We start from the raw sequence: 18614 nt of genomic DNA on the forward strand, positions 1-18614 counted from the left end.
TGCGCTGGATGGGTCACGTCTCCAGAATGGAGGACCATCGCCTTCCCAAGATCGTGTTATATGGCGAGCTCTCCACTGGCCACCGTGACAGAGGTGCACCAAAGAAAAGGTACAAGGACTGCCTAAAGAAATCTCTTGGTGCCTGCCACATTGACCACCGCCAGTGGGCTGATATCGCCTCAAACCGTGCATCTTGGCGCCTCACAGTTTGGCGGGCAGCAACCTCCTTTGAAGAAGACCGCAGAGCCCACCTCACTGACAAAAGGCAAAGGAGGAAAAACCCAACACCCAACCCCAACCAACCAATTTTCCCCTGCAGCCGCTGCAACCGTGTCTGCCTGTCCCGCATCGGACTTGTCAGCCACAAACGAGCCTGCAGCTGACGTGGACTTTTACCCCCTCCATAAATCTTCGTCCGCGAAGCCAAGCCAAAGAAAGATAAACAGGTAAGCTTCATTATTTTTCTGCGTTTGAAGCTGGCCTCGAAGCGAAAGCACTGCATAAAAACACCTGATGTCTGTGTCTTACCTCCTGCATCATTCCAATGAGGAGCAGCAAACATCCCATTTCCACAAAGGAAAATTGCAACTTTTGCAATGACATACAGAATTCAACAATCTCATAACTAATTTGTCACTGTGTATCAGAACTTTTTTTTTCTCTTTCTGGCCTCATCATCTACCAAGAAACAGATTTTTCATTAGTCACCACCAGCCATCTGATGACCACAGAAGTGGAGTGACTGTGAAATGGACAATTCGGCTGATTCTCCTTGTCAGGGGAATTATTGAACCACTGTGACCATTGTAATGGTCATTTTGATTGACCCATATCTGGATAAAGGAATCAGGAGAATTCCTGCATTGGATCATGACCATTATGATGGTCATTTTGAAGGATTGACCAGTGCATGGGTTTTGGAAATATCATGGAAGTCACGTTTTGTTTCCCCTATGCAAGGAAAAGGGAGTTGTAACAACTATTCATATGAAAGGACATTTCTCCGGAAGCAACACGACAAGAATTCTCACTCAGTCTCTCCCACCTTCTTTGTGATTATTTCTGTACATCAGTTTAAAAGTCTGCATTTCAACTATGGAATTCTAAGACTGAAATTTGGATTAACTTTCCAGAATTGTTCCTAAGCTGTAACGGCTTAACTTAACCACAACTAATATACTGATACAAGTTGCTACATTATTAATAGTTATTAATAAATATTGTTTATAAGAGAAAAATATAAGAGAAAAACAGTAACAGTCTCTTGGTGAATTTCTATTGCTGATGGTCTGCGACATAACACACCTCATATACTGCATGGGCACCTCCAACCGGATGGTATTAACTTCTCCTGTTCATTAGCACCCCACCCCATCTTTCCTTATGTCTCCTTTCCTTTCTCTCTCCTCCCTGTGTCCTTTCAGAGACAAAAACACTCCCCTCCCCCAATCAATTCTCACCTTTCCTGTCCTCTTATCATATTCAATTAATACCTTTTGTCTGTTGGTTTCTACTCCTTCCACATTCTTCCATTTTCACCAGCCTTTTTAATACAGACACCCATTTTTTAAAAAAAATCTACCCTTGAGGAAGGGCTAAAACATCAGTAATATTTCTTAACCATGAACACCATGAGATCTGGTGAGTACCTCCAGCATTTCTGTTTTTACTCCAGACATACAAGTACACAAACCTTTTTTTCCAACTGCCTTCATAAAACTGTGGAGTAATTTTGATCAACACATGCCTCACATTGGAGATTTGTTTATTTTCCTATCTCACCCTTTCCATCTTCTGCACTTTTATCTAATATGAGGACCAATAAAAGGACTTTAAAGTATGGAAGTATGTTTGATTGGGATAGACTGCCATTTCTAACTTTAGGTAAGGCAAAAACTCAAAACCCCAGAGACTGTCCATTTAAGAAATTTTTAAAATTTGAGTGTCCAGGAATTGGTTGTAGTGAAGAATATCATGGCTGAATAAGCATGAGGAAGGAGGCAGAAAGTGAAGTAAGCTCATTCATAAAGTTTGATGAGAAAATGATAAAGAAGGACAAGAGTAGAACATCAATGCCAGATGGGTTGAATGTGGCAAATGACTTATTCTGTAATATGTATTCTGTATAATGACAATATAGCAAAAGCTTCAAACTAAATGATCTATAAAAGAGGAATTGCATGTTTCCATCAATCTGTTGAGGATGGACCTCAATCTGTTGTAGTATCCTCGATGATCTAATTTGCTTAACAGTAAGAAAAGTTATCACAAATGTCTTCCTTTCCTAATGAATTTGATTAATAGTGTGTAAATTGGGAGGCATGACTTGTGGGTCAAAATGGCCTGTTACTGTGTTGTATGACTAAATTTAAAAAAAAATTGTTTTCCATAATGTGCTTGGCCAAATAAAGAAAAAAAAACACAGTTGAAGGAATGTTAAATTAAGGTGTAGTTACAAACATATTCACAAAAAAAACTTTAAATTAAAAAAAATTCACAATTTTGTATTTAATTCACTATCCTAATAAATTTTAAAAATGGAAAATCAAATAAACAGCAAAATTATGCTTGTTTGCCTCCATCTCAATTGACACTTTGAAATACTGAGCAATAATTAGATTGTAAATTAGAATTATAAATATTTTTGCATTGTTGCAGCGGATTCATCTGTTAAAATATGAAGAATCATTACATTAAAACATTAATAAAACATTGTTATTATAAAAATTTAGAATGTTTAATTACCAAGTTATCGAATAGATGAGTGTCATTATAATTCTGATGAACTTGAGAAATTAACTGCTTGTCTCAACAGATGAAAATTAATCTGAGTATTTTCAAGATTTTGTATTTATTGTAGTTTCTTTTTATTAACTGCAACATAATTTAAATATTTATCTCTAATCAAGTTAAAATGTCATTATACAATTGTTTTAATTCAAACCACATTGAACAAAGAAACAGATAATGACGTAATGGGCAACACAAATCCAGTATTTTCATCATCTCCAAAACACAACAAATCAGCAGTATTCTGGAATTACAAATTATTCCACCATCTATTCAATTACTCAAAACTCTGGAGAAATAACTTGTACTTGCAGCTGAACACAATACTATACCAAAACACTTGCTCCAAAGACATGTTAGGGTTGCATCCTAAGCATAGTTGCTGCATAGATGAACACTCTAATTCAAAGTATCCTTGACAGTGATAAATTCTGCAAAGCTATGTGCCAAGCTGTTAAGAATCAAACCACAGGATGCTGTTATTTGAAAAATAATTTCTAGTTTTATTAATTTTTGCAGAAATATAACATCCATATAACAGTTTATGGCATGGAAACAGGCCAACTTGGCCCTTCAAGTGCACGCCAGTTCACTTAAACAACTCCTCTAGATCTCCCCCCCCCCCCTATTCTCTGCTCATAACCCTCCAACCCCCTCCTATCCATGTATATATCCAGTCTCCTTTTAAATGAAATAAATGATTCTGCCTCAACTATTTCCTCCGGAAGATTATTCCATTCAGCCACCACTGAGTGAAGAAGCATCCTTTAATGTTTCTCCTAAAATTTTGCCCCCTTACCCTCAACTTGTGTCCTCTTGTTTCAACCCCCCCCCCCTGCTCTCAGGGGGAAGAGTCAACTTGTGTCTAGTCTATCTATTCCCTTCATAATTTTAAACACCTCAATCAAATCCTCTCTCACCCGTATATGTTCAAATGAATAAAGTCCTAACCTCTCAATCTTTCTCTGTACTCTAGATATTTTAAGCTAGGCAACATCCTTGTAAATCTTCTCTGCACCCTCTCCACTTTACCCATGTCCTTCCTATAATTTGAAGTTTAACTGCACACACTGTTTGATTTTTTTTGTTTAGGTTAAATTGTTGGTCATTTGTGCTAATCAATTAAATCCATACATTAAATCCAGGCCAGCAAGCAGAATATTTTACTCTAGGTCTCTATTTTCCCACCCATCAAATTAGATCAAGCAAACATCACAGTTCTTACAACTGCAATGAAACGTTTGAAGTTTGTTTCAATAAAACCAAATCAAGAGGTAGGAAACTTTAAAACTTTGCTAAGGAATATAAATACTAAAACTAACTTCCAAATATTTGTGAAAGATTTCACTCTTCCCATAGATACCATCTTAAACAAGAAGAAAATCCAGCAAGACGCAAATCAATTTAGTACATGTCGAGTTCTCCAGTACGTGCACACTTTATTTGAAGTAATAATCGAGGTAGATCTACAGGAGACGCACAAGCAAAGCAACTGCAGTACCTCGCCGAAGAAGGAGGTCGCGGCTAATACCCAGCCCTCAATCTCTCTTGAAAGCCAATGACCTCACTTCCTTTGACATCAGTGTTCTTTCCGGCGTGGGGGGGGGGGGGGGGGTGGTGGTGGTACAAGGATCGTGACAGCGACAGTGGGAAGCAACAAACTCAGGTTGCAGATAGGTATGAAGAATGGACCGAATCCTTTTTACTGATCGCACATATGCAGCCCTTTTATGCTATGTATTCATTTTACGCGACAAAAACGCTCACGGGGCAGAAGCTTGAATCAACCTCCTCAACAAGAGAAGTAAAACATTGAATTCTGTGGACAGATCTCACCTCACAAAACAGATAAGCAAGCGCAGGATTCCACTGTTGCACACATTTCAACCCACCTCGAAAGTGTAGAAGGCCCGTGGGCTGGAAAGGCCCATTTGAACCGGCTGCATCCACCACCATCCTGCTCCCAGCTCTGTTACATGTCAACATCTAGCCTATACCAGCAGAACAAGCTGTTACTGAGGATTAGAAAGCAACCTCCATTTTAGCACAATTGGAAAATGAAGCGACCCAACGAAGGGAAGGGGGCTAGTTGATGATGTCACCTCCTAGCAGAAAGCTGATTGGGTAATAATGACTACATAAAATGACAAGCAAACTGCAAATAGAAAAGAATTTCTGATTGGCCATCGATTAAATTTGTCCATTGATCAGATTACTGTTCAACTCTACGTTTCACAGTTTAAAGTTAGCAAAAGCTTTCAAGAGATGCTTTTCAATTTTTACTTTAATTCCCACCTTATCCAAAGTAAAAATATAAACCCAATCTTAACCTGGCGTTGAAAATACGAAAGATCAACAAGAAAACAACCTTTTCATTCGAAGTGCTTACATAAATGCATTTTATGACCTGCTAACTGACCGAAATCTATCGCGTTGTTAGAACGCGTTGTTAGATACATGCGAACTTCATTGGAAGTCTGACCCCCAGATCGCAACATCTTCGAGAAAGACACCATCATGACCACTCCGAATTTCAATGCTATATTTACAATTGATTCTCTTCATTTCTTTCTTCCCCGCCAATGGGTAATTTTCGTCATTATGTTTATTTTTAAAACAATATTGGCAGAAATGTGAAATTAAGACCTAATATGGTTAATAAACACAATTTTATTTTATTGGATTTAAATGATAACAGATAGATTTTCCACATTTCTTAACGTCATGGACCACATAGCACATCATAGACAAATACTGTGAAAGTTGGTAATCTAATACATAAATCAGACCAAAAAAATGCTAGAACACCAGGTCAGGCAACATCTGCGGAGAGAAACCAACAATTCAGGCCTACGTCACTGGTCATTGTTTTTTCTTTCACAGATCGTGCTCGACTTGCCTGTAGTTTCCGTATTTTGTACCATTTAATAGATTCTAATTTAGTGTGAACGAGCCTGAGAATGTTAAAGGGAGAATTAGTCTCATAAACAATAATGCAACTGATCTGGACAGTTATTAAGTAGTAATTATTTAAACAAAAACTACGGAAAAATATTTCTATCCTCTATCTTAAAGCTACAGGATCAAATTAGAAACAGCTTTAGCTCAGATTATTGTTATGTAATTAAGCAGAAATGTAGTATTACACGAAATTGCCTTGAATCTGCTATAAGGCAGACAAAGATTCGCGATGAGCATTGCTTGCTGCCCCTTACAGTTAGAGAAAGAGAAGCAAGAAAGTCCCCTCAGAGTCACTGTTCCCATTGCAAATTCAAATATGTTTTAAAAGATTATTCTAACTTGTAATACCATAGAGATCATAGATCTCCTATTAGGGAATGAGACAGAAATGGTGACAGAAATATATGTTGGGGAACATTTTGAGTTCAGTGATCATAATGCCATTAGTTTCAAGTCAATTATGGAGAAGGATAGGTCTGGGCCTCGGATGGAGATTCTAAATTGGAGAAGGGTTAAATTGGAAGAAATGAGAAAGGATCTAGAATGCATGCATTGGGATAAGATATTTTCGTAGAGGACCTTCAAAGGTGAAATTTTGAGAGTACGAAGTCTGTATGTTTCTGTTAGGATCAAAGACAAGGTTAGAGGGTATATAGAACCTTGGTTTTCAGGGATATTGGGGACCTGGTTCAGAAAAAGAGAGAGGTGTATAACAGGTATAGGTAGCATGGAGAAAATGAGATACTTGAAGAGGAATAAAATACAAGAAAAATCTCAAGAATGAAATCAGGAAGGCTAAAAGAAGACATGAGGTTGCTTTGGCAGACAATGTGAAGAAAAATCCTGAGCTTCTACAAGTATATTCAGAGCAAAAGTGGTTGACTTTGTTTGGAGCCAAAAGAGATGGAGGAGCTCTTAAATGTTTTTTTCCCCCCTCAGTATTCACTCAGGAAACAGGCATAGAGTCATGTGAAGCAAGGAAAACAAGCAGCGAATTCATGGAACCTATACAGATTAAAGAGCAGGAAGTGCTTGCTGTCTTAAAGCAAATAAGGGTGGATAAATCCCAAGGGCCTGACAAGATATTCCCTCGGACCTCGAGGGAGGCTCGTGTAGAAATCGCAGGGGTTTAGTCACAAATATTTAAAATTTCCTTAGCCATGGCTATGGTGCTAGAGGATTGGAGGGCAGCTCATGTTCCATTGTTTAAAAAAAGGCTCCAAAAGTAACCTGGGAAATTATAGGCTGGTGAGCCTGCCGTCAGTAGTAGGTAAATTATTGGATGGTATTTGTGATAGTACAGATCTATCACCAATGTACATAGTGTATATAGTTACTGTATCTAGACTGTGCTTACAGCGATTGGTTGAGAGCTAAGCCACACCTATTGTCTGGGCCTTAAAGGGTTGTGTCCCAAGCCAGGTCGGATCATTCCGGACTGGTCGGCCACCTGTGAAGAGCTCCGGTCTTTTGCTAATAAAAGCCTTGGTTTGGATCAACAAGTCTTTGGTTCTTTCGACGAGCTCTACAGTATTCCAAGAGATCAGATATACAATTATTTGGATAGCCAGGGACTGATTAGGGATAGTTAACGTGGCTTTAGGCGTGGTAAATTGTGTTTAACCAATCTTAGAGTTTTTCAAGATTACAAAGAAAGTTGACGAAGGAAAGGCTGTGGATGTTGTCTACATGGACTTTAGCAAGACCTTTGACAAGGTCCCTTACGCCAGGTTAGTCAAGAAGGTTCAGACGCAAGCTATTTATAGTGGAGTAGTGAACGGGATTCGACAATGGCTGGACGGGAGAAGCCAGAGAGTAGTGGTGGCTGATTGAATATCAAATTGGAGGTCTGTGACTAGTGGTATGCCTTCAGGGATTGGTACTGGGACTATTGTTGTTTGTCATCTATATCAATGATCTGGAAGATAATGCAGTAAATTCGATTAGTAAATTTGCAGATGACACTAAGATTGGAGGTGTGGACAATGAAGAAGATTTTCAAAGCTTGCAGAGGGATCTGCACTGGTTGAAAAATTGCACATGGAATTTAATGCAGACAAGTGTGAGGTGTTGCATTTTGGAAGGACAAACCAAGAAAAGACGTACCTCACTGAGGAGTGAGGTAGAACAGAGGGATCTGGGAATACAGATGCACATAATTTCCTGAAAGTGGTAATCACAGGTGGATAGGGCTGTTGGCACATTGGCTTTCATAAATCAAAGCAATGAGTACAGGAGTTGTGATGTTATGTTAAAATTGTACAAGACATTGGTGAGGGCAAATTTGGAGAATTGTGTTGGTCACCTAACTACTGGAAGGATATTAATAAGACAGAGAGTGCAGAGAAGATTTACTAAGATGTTGCTCAGACTTCAGGGAAAAGTTAAACAGGTTAGGACTTTATTCCCTGGAGTGTAGAAGAATGAGGGGTGATTTGATAGATATTTAAAATGATGAAGGGAATAGACAGAGTAAATGTAGATAGGCTTTTTCCATTGAGGGTCGGTGAGATTGAAACAAGAGGACATGGGTTAAGAGTGAAAGGAGAAAAGTTTAGGGGGAACACGAGGTGGAACTTCTTCACTCAGAGTGGTGGGCGTGTGGAACAATTTTCCAGCTGAAGTGGTACATGTGGGCTCGATTTTAACATTTAAGGGAAATTTGGACATGGATGGGAAAGGTATGGAGGGCTATGGACTGAGTGCAGGTCAGTGGGACTAAGCAAGAAAATGTGGTTCAGCACAGACTAGAGGGCCTGAGGTGGCCTGTTTCCATGCTGTAATTGTTCTATGGTAATTGTAGATCTAGAGGCAGAAAGCTAAGGTATTAACCTTTAGAAAATAGTGGACCATGGTGAGATTTGATAAAAAGCATTTGAAGCTGTACGTTTTAGTCAAAGAGATCAATTATTTTTAGCGGCGCAGATAGCGCAACACTGTTACAGCACCAGCATTCGGGACCAGGGTTCGAATCCTGCGCTATCAATCTGAAGTTTGTACATTCAGTGGGGAGGGGGCATCACGTGATGCTGTAGTGTTAGGACATAGGAACCTGATACTCTGGGTAAACTAATAACAAAGTACTAAATAAGTAATGTTTTAAACTAATTAAACTTTTTGAAGTACATTTAAACACTGAAGCAACAGTTTAAAAATGATTCCTAAGAAAAAAAACTGCTGCAGCCCTACCTGGTGCCCGACGTAAAGAGAAGACCAGAAGAGATCGGAGGCCTACAGCAAGTTTGAAGCAGGGAGGTAGGGTTTGAGCTGCTCTCTGGGTGAGTGATTGTGGAAGGATCATCTGCCAATGTTGCTCTCCTGCAGCGACAAGGAGATGGTGTGGGGGAAGAACCCACAAGTGAACTGCACATGCGCAAAAAGCCAGGGCCTTCAGTGACTGTGTCAGAAGAAGAGGAGTCAGGCTTTTAAGGGATTAGCAACAAAGAGGAAGCAGAGGAAGACCAGCAGCAAAAAGAGGAGATACTGAAAGAGGCTAAGACTTTTAAAAGTAAAAGCAAACAAAGTAGAAGATAATCAATATTGATTTACTATTAAGAGAATTTTATGGAATAAAAAGGGAAGTGAAAGGGGAAATTAATGGTCTTGGATGCAATAAAATGAAGTGAAAATTAGATAGGAAAATTAAGAAAATATAGGAAGAATTGCAAAATGTTGATGATAGAATGACAAGAGTAGAAGACACCACTACTTTTTTAAATAAGGAAAATCAAAAGCTCCAGCAGAAAGTATTTGTGTGTGTGTGTGTGTGTGTGTGTGTGTGTGTGTGTGTGTGTGTGTGTGTGTGTGTGTGTGTGTGTGAAAATAAAGTAAGATAGAAGAAACCTCCTACTACCCCTTCCCCCCTTCCTCCCTCCAACCCTCTACAAACACAAGAAATTTTCAGTAAAAGAAATAATATTAAAACAGTTGGTCTTAAAGGAATGGAGGAGAAAGACCCAATTGGCTTTTTTAGGAAATGGATTCCTGGAAGTATTGGTAGGTAAGAATTTTTGGGACTGAAAGAGCATACAGAGCCTATTGAGGAAAACCACTTCCAAATCAGAAGCCACGCTCTATGATAATTAAGTTTTTTCAATATCAAGATAGAGAGAAGATTTTGACCTTGGTGGTGGAAGGGGCAAGAGTAAGGAAAGGCCCATTTGAGTATGAAGGGGGTAAAATTTTATTTTACCCTAATAAGTGCAGATTTATTAAAAAGAGAATTTAACCCTGTTAAGAATATTCTTTTGGAAAAAGGATATCGATTTGTACTGCATCACCCTGCAACCTTGAAGATTTTCTTGCCTGGAGATGACAATGTTATTCTTGAGTTTTGTACAAGCAGAAGTTTATGTAAGATCTTCCAAAAGTTCAGGTGGACTGAAGAATTAGACAATCAGCTGTTGCCACTGTGTCCTAGATAGACTAAATGTATTTGTGTAGGACTGAACAATTCAAAATAATGCCTACTTACTTTTGTTTGTTTTTTGAAAATTCTTTATGTATGAATGAAATGATTAAAGATTAAATGATAAATGTACCAAGGGGATAGGGAGGGGAGTTGAGGTTCTAAATTCTATTAGTTCATATGGGCATTTGTGACCTTGGTCACAGCCCATAAAATAGAGGGAGGTAATGTGTATTATTTAAACAACACTTATTGTGTGTGTGTGTGTGTGCTCCTAGAACGCATCCACCAGCGTTGTCTCCACTCCATCCTCAACATTCACTGGAGCGCTTTCATCCCTAACGTCCAAGTACTCGAGATGGCAGAGGTCAACAGCATCGAGTCCACGCTGCTGAAGATCCAGCTGTGCTGGGTGGGTCACGTCTCCAGAATGGAGGACCATCGCCTTCCCAAGATCGTGTTATATGGCGAGCTCTCCACTGGCCACCGTGACAGAGGTGCACCAAAGAAAAGGTACAAGGACTGCCTAAAGAAATCTCTTGGTGCCTGCCACATTGACCACCGCCAGTGGGCTGATATCGCCTCAAACCGTGCATCTTGGCGCCTCACAGTTCGGCGGGCAGGAACCTCCTTTGAAGAAGACCGCAGAGCCCACCTCACTGACAAAAGGCAAAGGAGGAAAAACCCAACACCCAACCCCAACCAACCAATTTTCCCCTGCAACCGCTGCAACCGCCTCTGCCTGTCTCGCATCGGACTTGTCAGCCACAAACGAGCCTGCAGCTGACGTGGACATTTACCCCCTCCATAAATCTTTGTCCGCGAAGCCAAGCCAAAGAAAAGAAGAATATAGTTTTAAGTGTGGGAACATGTATTTTTTTAATTATAAATCTGTTTTTCATTTTTTCTATCTGATTTCCAGGGGAATTGGATATTGAATATTGGATATTGAATAATGGAGTTGAGGGAGGAGGGTTCTCAGGTCAAGGTGGAGGAAGTAATGGTTTATTAAGATGAGTAATACACTGAAATTTGTAAATTTTAATGTTAATGGGTTAAACGGATCAGTGAAGAGGAAGAGAGTATTAACATATTAAGAAAAAGGGAGCTGACAGCTTTTTTGCAAGAAACTCATTTAATTGAAAGAGAACATTTGAAATTTAAAAGAGACTGTGTTGGGTATGTAGCAGCCTCTTTTTTTAATTCTAGGGCAAGAGGAATACAACTGTAATGAAAAAAAATCTCCCAATTAAAATCCAAAATGTAGTAACAGACTCTGCAAGGAGATATGTGATGGTACTTTGTCAAATATATTCGGAATTATGGACTCTTCTGAATATGTATGTACCAAATATGGATGATGAGAAATTTATACAAGAAACATTTCTTAACTTAGCAGAAGAACATGAGAACATTTTAATTAATTGGAGATTTTAATTTTGTTTAGATCCATTCCTAGATCTACTAGAAAAATGACGCAAGCTAAAGTAGCAAGACTACATTGATATAAATGAGAGATTTGAACTTAAGAGATGTGTGGAAGAGAATTCATCCTAGAGAAAGGGATTAATCTTTTCATTCAAATAGACACGATTCTTATTCTAGAATTGATTTTTTTAAAATTTCAGCATAAATACAAGGTAGGATTTTAGAAGCAGAATATAAAGAATTTCGTCTGATTATTTTCCTTTATTAATGATAATTACAATCCCAGATAGTGAGAATCAATTTATAGATAGAGATTGAATTCATTATTAAAAAGAACAGATTTTTGTTATTTTATTAGGAGACAAATTCAGTTATTTTGTGACAAAAACTTTTTTATATACTTTATTTGAAATTTAAAACTACAAAAAAATGTACAATTTTTCAAATTCAATCCCATTACGCACGTGTGTGTGTGTGTGTGTGTGTGTGAAAATAAAGTAAGATAGAGGAAACCTCCTACTACCCCTTCCCCCCCCCCCTTCCTCCCTCCAACCCCCTACAAACACAAGAGAAAAAGAAAAAGTACAGGACAAGAGAACCTCATCAGGAGTATTTCACTTCGATATCTTATGAAGAACTAGAAGAGAAAGGGAATGTTCGAGATTCATTAAATACTAATACCCAAATTTTGTAAATATGGGCACCATATTTTCCAAAATATATAGTATTTATCTCTTAAATTATAAGTAATTTTCTCGTGGAATACAACTAACTTCTGGATGCCATCTATCCATTCCCAAATCAATATCAGAGTTCCAAGTTATAGCAATACACTTTCTAGCTATTACCAAAACCATTTGAACAAATTTTACTTACAATTTTAATTTAGGTTTAATCCCTCTAACATCTTCCAGTAAAAATAGCATTAGATCCATTGGGAATTTTTGTGATAAAAATTGAACTCTATGAATGATAAGTTTGTAATGGGATGCTTTAAAAGCATATTTGAGAGGGAAAATTACAAATTTTATTTCTAAAATTAAGAAGGAATATATGAAAAAGATAGATCAATTAGAAAAAGAAATATTCGGTTAAAAAGGAGAAGTTCTGAAGATAAACGTAGACAATTATTTAATAAAAAACTTTAATACATTACAAACAAAACAAAATAGCGATTACAAGAACTAAACAAGTATTACAAATTAGGCGAAAGATCACATTTGTACTTGTATGGCAATTAAAAGCGGAACAAGTTTCAAGACTGATTAATGTAATTAAAAATGGTTTGAATTTTGTTAGTTATAAACCTTAAGAAAAAATGTATCTTTTAAGAGTTTTTATTCTAAATTATATTGGTCAGTCTTTAAAAGATGAAAAATAAATGGAGATATTTATCTCAGATAAATTTACCTAGAATGAGTATGGAAGAACAAACAGAATTGAATGCCCATTTTACACAGATAGAGGTGAAAGAGGCAATAAGTTAATTACAAAATAATAAATCTCTGGGAAAAGATGGTTTTCCGTCTGAATTTTATAAAGAATTTAAAGATTTATTGATTCATATTTTTATGGAAATGTTAGACCAAGTATCAACAACTCAATCTCCCAGAATATTTCCCAGAATATTTTTCAACAGCAATAGTTACTGTGATACCATAAAAAGACAGAGACCCTTTAAAACCTTCATCTTATTTCATTATTAACCCAGATTAACAAGATTTTTGTCAAAATTTTGGCAAAAAGGATGAATAAATAATTATCTAAATTAATAAATATGGATCAAACAGGTTTTGTAAAAAAAGAGACAATTGGCTGACAATGTGGCTAGATTAATTAGTATTATACACTTAACACAAAAGAAGAAAAGATTTAATTATTCCAGTGGCTTTAGATGTAGAAAAAGTGTTCGATAAATTGGAGTGGAACTTTTTGTTCAAGGATAAATTTGGATTTGGTCAAAATATAAATTGGATTAAGGCATTATATAAAGATCCCAAAGTGAAAATAGTGACTAAAGGAGAAATATCCGCTCCATTTCAATTGATGAGATCCAGTAGACATTGATGTCCCTTAGTGACATCTTTGTTTATATTAGCTATAGAACCACTAGCAGAGACAATTAGGAGTGATTTGGAAATTAAGGGATTTAGGGTTAGTCAAGAAGGGTATAAAATTAGTCTATATGCAGATAATGTTCTAATATATTTGACCAAATCTGAGACTTCCTTGCAAAATTTACATTTTAATTTGGAAGAATATGGTAAGATTTCTGGTTACAAGATAAATTGGAACAAAAGTGAAATTATGCCCCTTATGAATGGAGATTATACTTATTCTCAAAGCAGTACTCAATTTAAATGGCCAAAAGATGGGATTAAATGTCTATGGATTCATGTAGATAATAAATTTTTTTAAATTATTTAAATTTAATTATTTTCCATTACTCAAAAAGATTTGAAAAAAACATGATTTTACCTATAAAATTAGTCGGAAAGTTAACTGTTAAGATGAATATATTCTCAAGAATAAAATACCTTTTTCAAACCTTATCTATATTATTACCTCAAATGTTTTTTCTAGAATTAAATAAATATGTAAGAAAAAGTAAAATGCCAAGAGTTTCTATAGAAAGATTAACGTGGAAATATGAATTAAGAATAATTATCAAACACATTTCCAAGTCAAAGTAGAGTGCATCTTGGAGGAAAGCTACATTTTGTGTAATCATATATCCTTCTGTCCTTTTGCTCTTAGTGGCAAAACTGTAGGTTTGGGAGGTGCTGTTAGAAAAGCCTGGCATAGGAGGATTTAGTATGGTTGATGTGGCTCCAATCAACTAGGAATACTTTGCCTTGGATGGTATGAAGTTTTTTTGAGCTACTGCCACTACACTTATCCAGGCAAGACGAGAGAACATCCAGCCTTTGATCTGCTCTTGTAGCCACATTATTTGTGGGTTGTGGAGTTGAGTTTCTGGACAATAAAGACTCCCTTGGTATTGATGGTGGGGGACTCGGTGATAAGAAAACATCACTGGTACCAATGATATTGGACTGTTTCATGTCAGAGATTGCATTTTGTGGGACAAACAGTACTTGCCACTTATCATCCAATGCCTGAGTGTTCTATGGATGTTTAACATTTTAAGAGCAACTCCCTCCTTCTGTGCATCACAACATCACTATCTGTGCTGGTGAGACAAGTTATATCCACTGATTGCAATGGATTTTCTCATGTAGGAAGTAGCATTTTGTGGTGCAAATGTTACATGCTACTTTTTAGACCATTCCAGGGTGTTTCATTGCATGCAAGCATGCATTTCTTCACTTTTTGAGGTGGTGTTAATGGAATTGAATAATTGCATGATCATCAGCAAATATTCCCATTTGACCTTTTGAAGGAAGGAAGGTCACCGATGAAGCAGCTGACAATATTTGGACCCAGGATAGTACCCAAAAGAACCCTTGCAGCAAAGGACAGAAGTTAGGATGATTGATCTTCAACTACCACCATGGTCAACTCTAACTCTAACCTTTCTTTTGTGAACAGTAATGACACTGGCTGTTACATTGTTTTCTGATAAATAGATAAGGTGAAAACTAGGTCAGTTCACATGCATATCAGGACGTGGATGGTTGAGGGTGGGGGGCAGTGGCACAGCAGCTCTCCAAGACTGCTGAGACCACGGGCTGGAGCTGTTTCAGGGAGGCAGTCACCTACAACAGTCATGTAAACATCTAGGAGTACAGGAACTTAGTGACTGCCTATATCAGCAACTGCATTAAGGACGTCACTGAGATCAAATGCTTCACAACCAGGGCTAACCTGAAGCACAATTGGAAGTGGAGGTCTGGGCCCTTCAGAGCTCATGATGCTACCTTCAGGACAGGAGATAGAAGGGCACTAAGATTAGCCAGGGCTGAACTCTCCTGTGCAATATGGAAAGCAAAACATGAGTACACACAGAATATCCACACACAGCTGTGCAACACTGGCGAATCAAGGTGCATATGGCAAGGGTTCAAGACTATAACAGATCACAAGTCAACGTTGCAAGATAAAGTCAACAATCCCTTCCTTCTGGACATACTGAACATCTATACATGGTATAATGAAAAGTACTCAATGACAACAAGGAAAGCTCCAGGTCCCCTGATGAACGGGTCCCCTGCACATCCTTGGCCAAGGTGAGGTGAATCCACACAAGTCAGCAGGACCAGACCACATACCTGGTCAGGAATTGAAGGACTGTGTACACCAATTGACAGAGGTCTTAATAGACATCTTCAACAACACAATGTTGCAGTCCATTGTTCTTGCAGAGTTCAAGACAGCCACCATCATCCCAGTACCCAGGAGGGCAACAATAACAGGTGACAGTGATTACTGCCCTGTGGCAATGACCTCCACCATTATGAAATGCTTCAAGCATTTGATGATGAAAGGCATCAAAGCACACCACCCAGAGATGTTGGATCCATTTCACATCGCCTATAGAAGAAACCGTTCCACAGATTATGCTATTGCCTTGTTGCTTCACTCCATCCTAGCCCACCTGGAGACTGACGCCTCTATGCCAGGTTGCTGTTAATCGACCAGCTCGAAGTTTAATACAATAATTCACCAGAGGGTAGTGGAGAAGCTGTCCTCGTTGAGACTCAACACCTTTCTCTGCAATGGAATTTTGGACCCTCATGGAAAGACCACATTGAGCACCATCACGTGGAACATTGGTGTACCTCAGGGCTATGTGTTCTGCCTGCTCTTGTTCACGTTACTGATCCATGACTGCATTGCCAGATCTAGCTCTAACATAGTAATCAAATTTGCAGGTGATACAATAGTAGTTGGTCTCATCAGAAACAAAGATGAGTCACACTACAGAGAAGAGGTGGAAAATCTTGTGATATGGAGGGACAATAACAACCAGAGTCTCAATGTGGACAAGTGAAAATGATCGAGGACTTCAGGAAGACCAGGAACGAGCACCCTCTGTAGTGGAGAGTGTAGAGAACACCAAGTTCCTTAACTAGTGACCTATTGTGGACACACATTTTCTCACTTGTCAGAAAGGCGCAACAGTACCAGCATTTCCTGAGAAGTGGACAAGACTACTGACCACCATTATTGTCAACCTTCTACATTTGCTGCAGAGAAATGGATCAGAGGTAATTCTACAGCACCACATGAGCGGCAGAAAGGATCACTGGAGTCTTCCCCCCACCCCATCAACATGATCTACTGGGATAGATGCCTAAAGAGGGCAAGCAAAACAATTGAGGACCTTTCCACCCTACATATAGCTGCTCCTGTCAGGGAAGACACACAGGTCCAGAGCCAGCACCACCAATCTGAGGAAAAGCTTCTTTCAACAGGCAATGAGCTGAATGACCAAAGGAACTGCTCACACTAATCATACAAGACTCTCATATTTACAAACCAATATTAATTAATCTGTGTATATAAATATTGCACGCTAATGTTTGTCTGTATGCGTTATGCCTTGTTGTGTGTCTACTTGTTTTGCACTGAGGACCAGAGAATGCTGTTTCGTCAGATTGTACTTGTGCAGATGATAATAAACTTGACTGATCAAATGATGCCTTTATGGGAAAGTCAGATTGATCAAGGGGTGTGAAGAGTTTTTGAGGTCCTAGACAAATCTAATCTGGGCATCACTGGAATTTCATTAGGGTGCCACCTCATGACTTATCAGAATGCACTTTTCTGCTCCTAGAAAGCTCTTCTGCATTTATTGAGCCAGGGTTTATCATTTCTATCAAGCCAGGTGATCGAGTATGAAATATGGTGAGCCTTGAAGTTAGAAATAATGGGATTCTATATTTCTGCTATTGCTAATGGTTCACAGCACCTCATGGATGCCCAATTTTGGCTTGTACCAAGACTATCCCATTTAGCAAGTTTGTAGCGCCACACAAGTTAGAGGAAATTATGACTATCTCCACAAGGATGATGCAGTATGCATTTCTATCAATACTATCCTAGACAGATGCATCTGCCATTTGTAGACTGGCAAGGATAAGGTCAATTAGATTTACCTCACCCAGTCTGATGATCTCACTGCTGGTCTGTGCTGGAGCCCCTGTTTTTCTCCCCACTCCAAGTACCTTATATACTCTTGCTACATTCAATGGTCTTCCAAGAGTTATTCAACACAATAGAGTACTAATTCATTATCTGAGAGAGGATGGTAGATTATAATAGTGGAGATTTCATTGCTCATATCTAACTGGATACCATGAGAATTCAAGGGTTTTGAAGTGGATACAGACTTGCTCCTGCCATACGACTGTGTCACCACCTTTGTTGCATCTGTTCTGTGGCAGAGGCAAGTTACACCAAGGAATTGTGGAGGAATCTGGCACCTTATCTGTAATGTGTGATTCTGTGAATATGACTATAATTAGGCTGTTTAACTAGTCCATGCGATCGCTCTCCCAATTTAGACACCTGATATGCACTCTCACCAATCACAAAATGAGATCCAGATGACTTTAAAAAAAAAATGATCATAGTTAGAAAAGTTTGTTCATTCCCCTCTGAACTCCAGATTATTAAACAAATTTAAAATTCTGATCTGTCATGATGGATTTTGAACTCTGGTCTTTGATTTATTTATCTGAATTATTAGTTTGCAATTTAACCCCTGCACTTTCAGCATACATATGGTGATAAACTATAACATTCATTTGGTAATATTAATTAACCATCAGTGTGCTATCTATCCTTTGATTGACTAAAATACTGTTTTCCATCTGTGGCAGCAAAAAAGCATCCTACTTTAAGTCACATCGCCAAATAACAGGATATAGGTACAGTAGAACCAATTGGACTATACTGGAATAAAATAATCAATGAGTTAATGAGCCAATGAAGTTTTCTTCCATGTTGAATTTGAGATGTGGCTCAAATATCAAACATTTAAAATACAATGTGTCCAAGTGATTCACTTTTTTTCCATAGGAATTTTAAGTATATTCAAATAATGAAACAGTAACAAAAT

The 18614-nt window shown here is 38.1% G+C and overlaps 1 protein-coding gene and 1 long non-coding RNA gene across 7 annotated transcripts in view; one reads left to right on the plus strand and one right to left on the minus strand.

Annotated features, from left to right (window-relative positions):
• Positions 1–18614, minus strand: part of ppp2r5ca (protein phosphatase 2, regulatory subunit B', gamma a) — a 164052-nt gene that overhangs the window by 112838 nt on the left and 32600 nt on the right. Inside the window, exon 1 of one of the 6 annotated variants that reach the window (XM_069916429.1) lies at positions 4683–4876. The exons of 4 other annotated variants lie outside the window; for them this stretch is intronic. In XM_069916429.1, the coding sequence (XP_069772530.1) occupies positions 4683–4776 (94 nt within the window). In that variant the 5' untranslated portion in view covers positions 4777–4876. Of the gene's footprint in view, positions 1–4682; positions 4877–18614 lie in introns of those variants that run through there. One more of the 6 variants, XM_069916430.1, reaches the window with a different exon arrangement.
• Positions 4402–11433, plus strand: LOC138753435 (uncharacterized). The gene is made up of 2 exons (XR_011351172.1): positions 4402–4467; positions 10438–11433. It is a non-coding gene; the product is annotated as an uncharacterized lncRNA (long non-coding RNA).

Source organism: Narcine bancroftii, chromosome 2 (genome assembly GCF_036971445.1).
Source record: "Narcine bancroftii isolate sNarBan1 chromosome 2, sNarBan1.hap1, whole genome shotgun sequence".
NCBI classification, from domain to species: Eukaryota; Metazoa; Chordata; class Chondrichthyes; order Torpediniformes; family Narcinidae; genus Narcine; species Narcine bancroftii.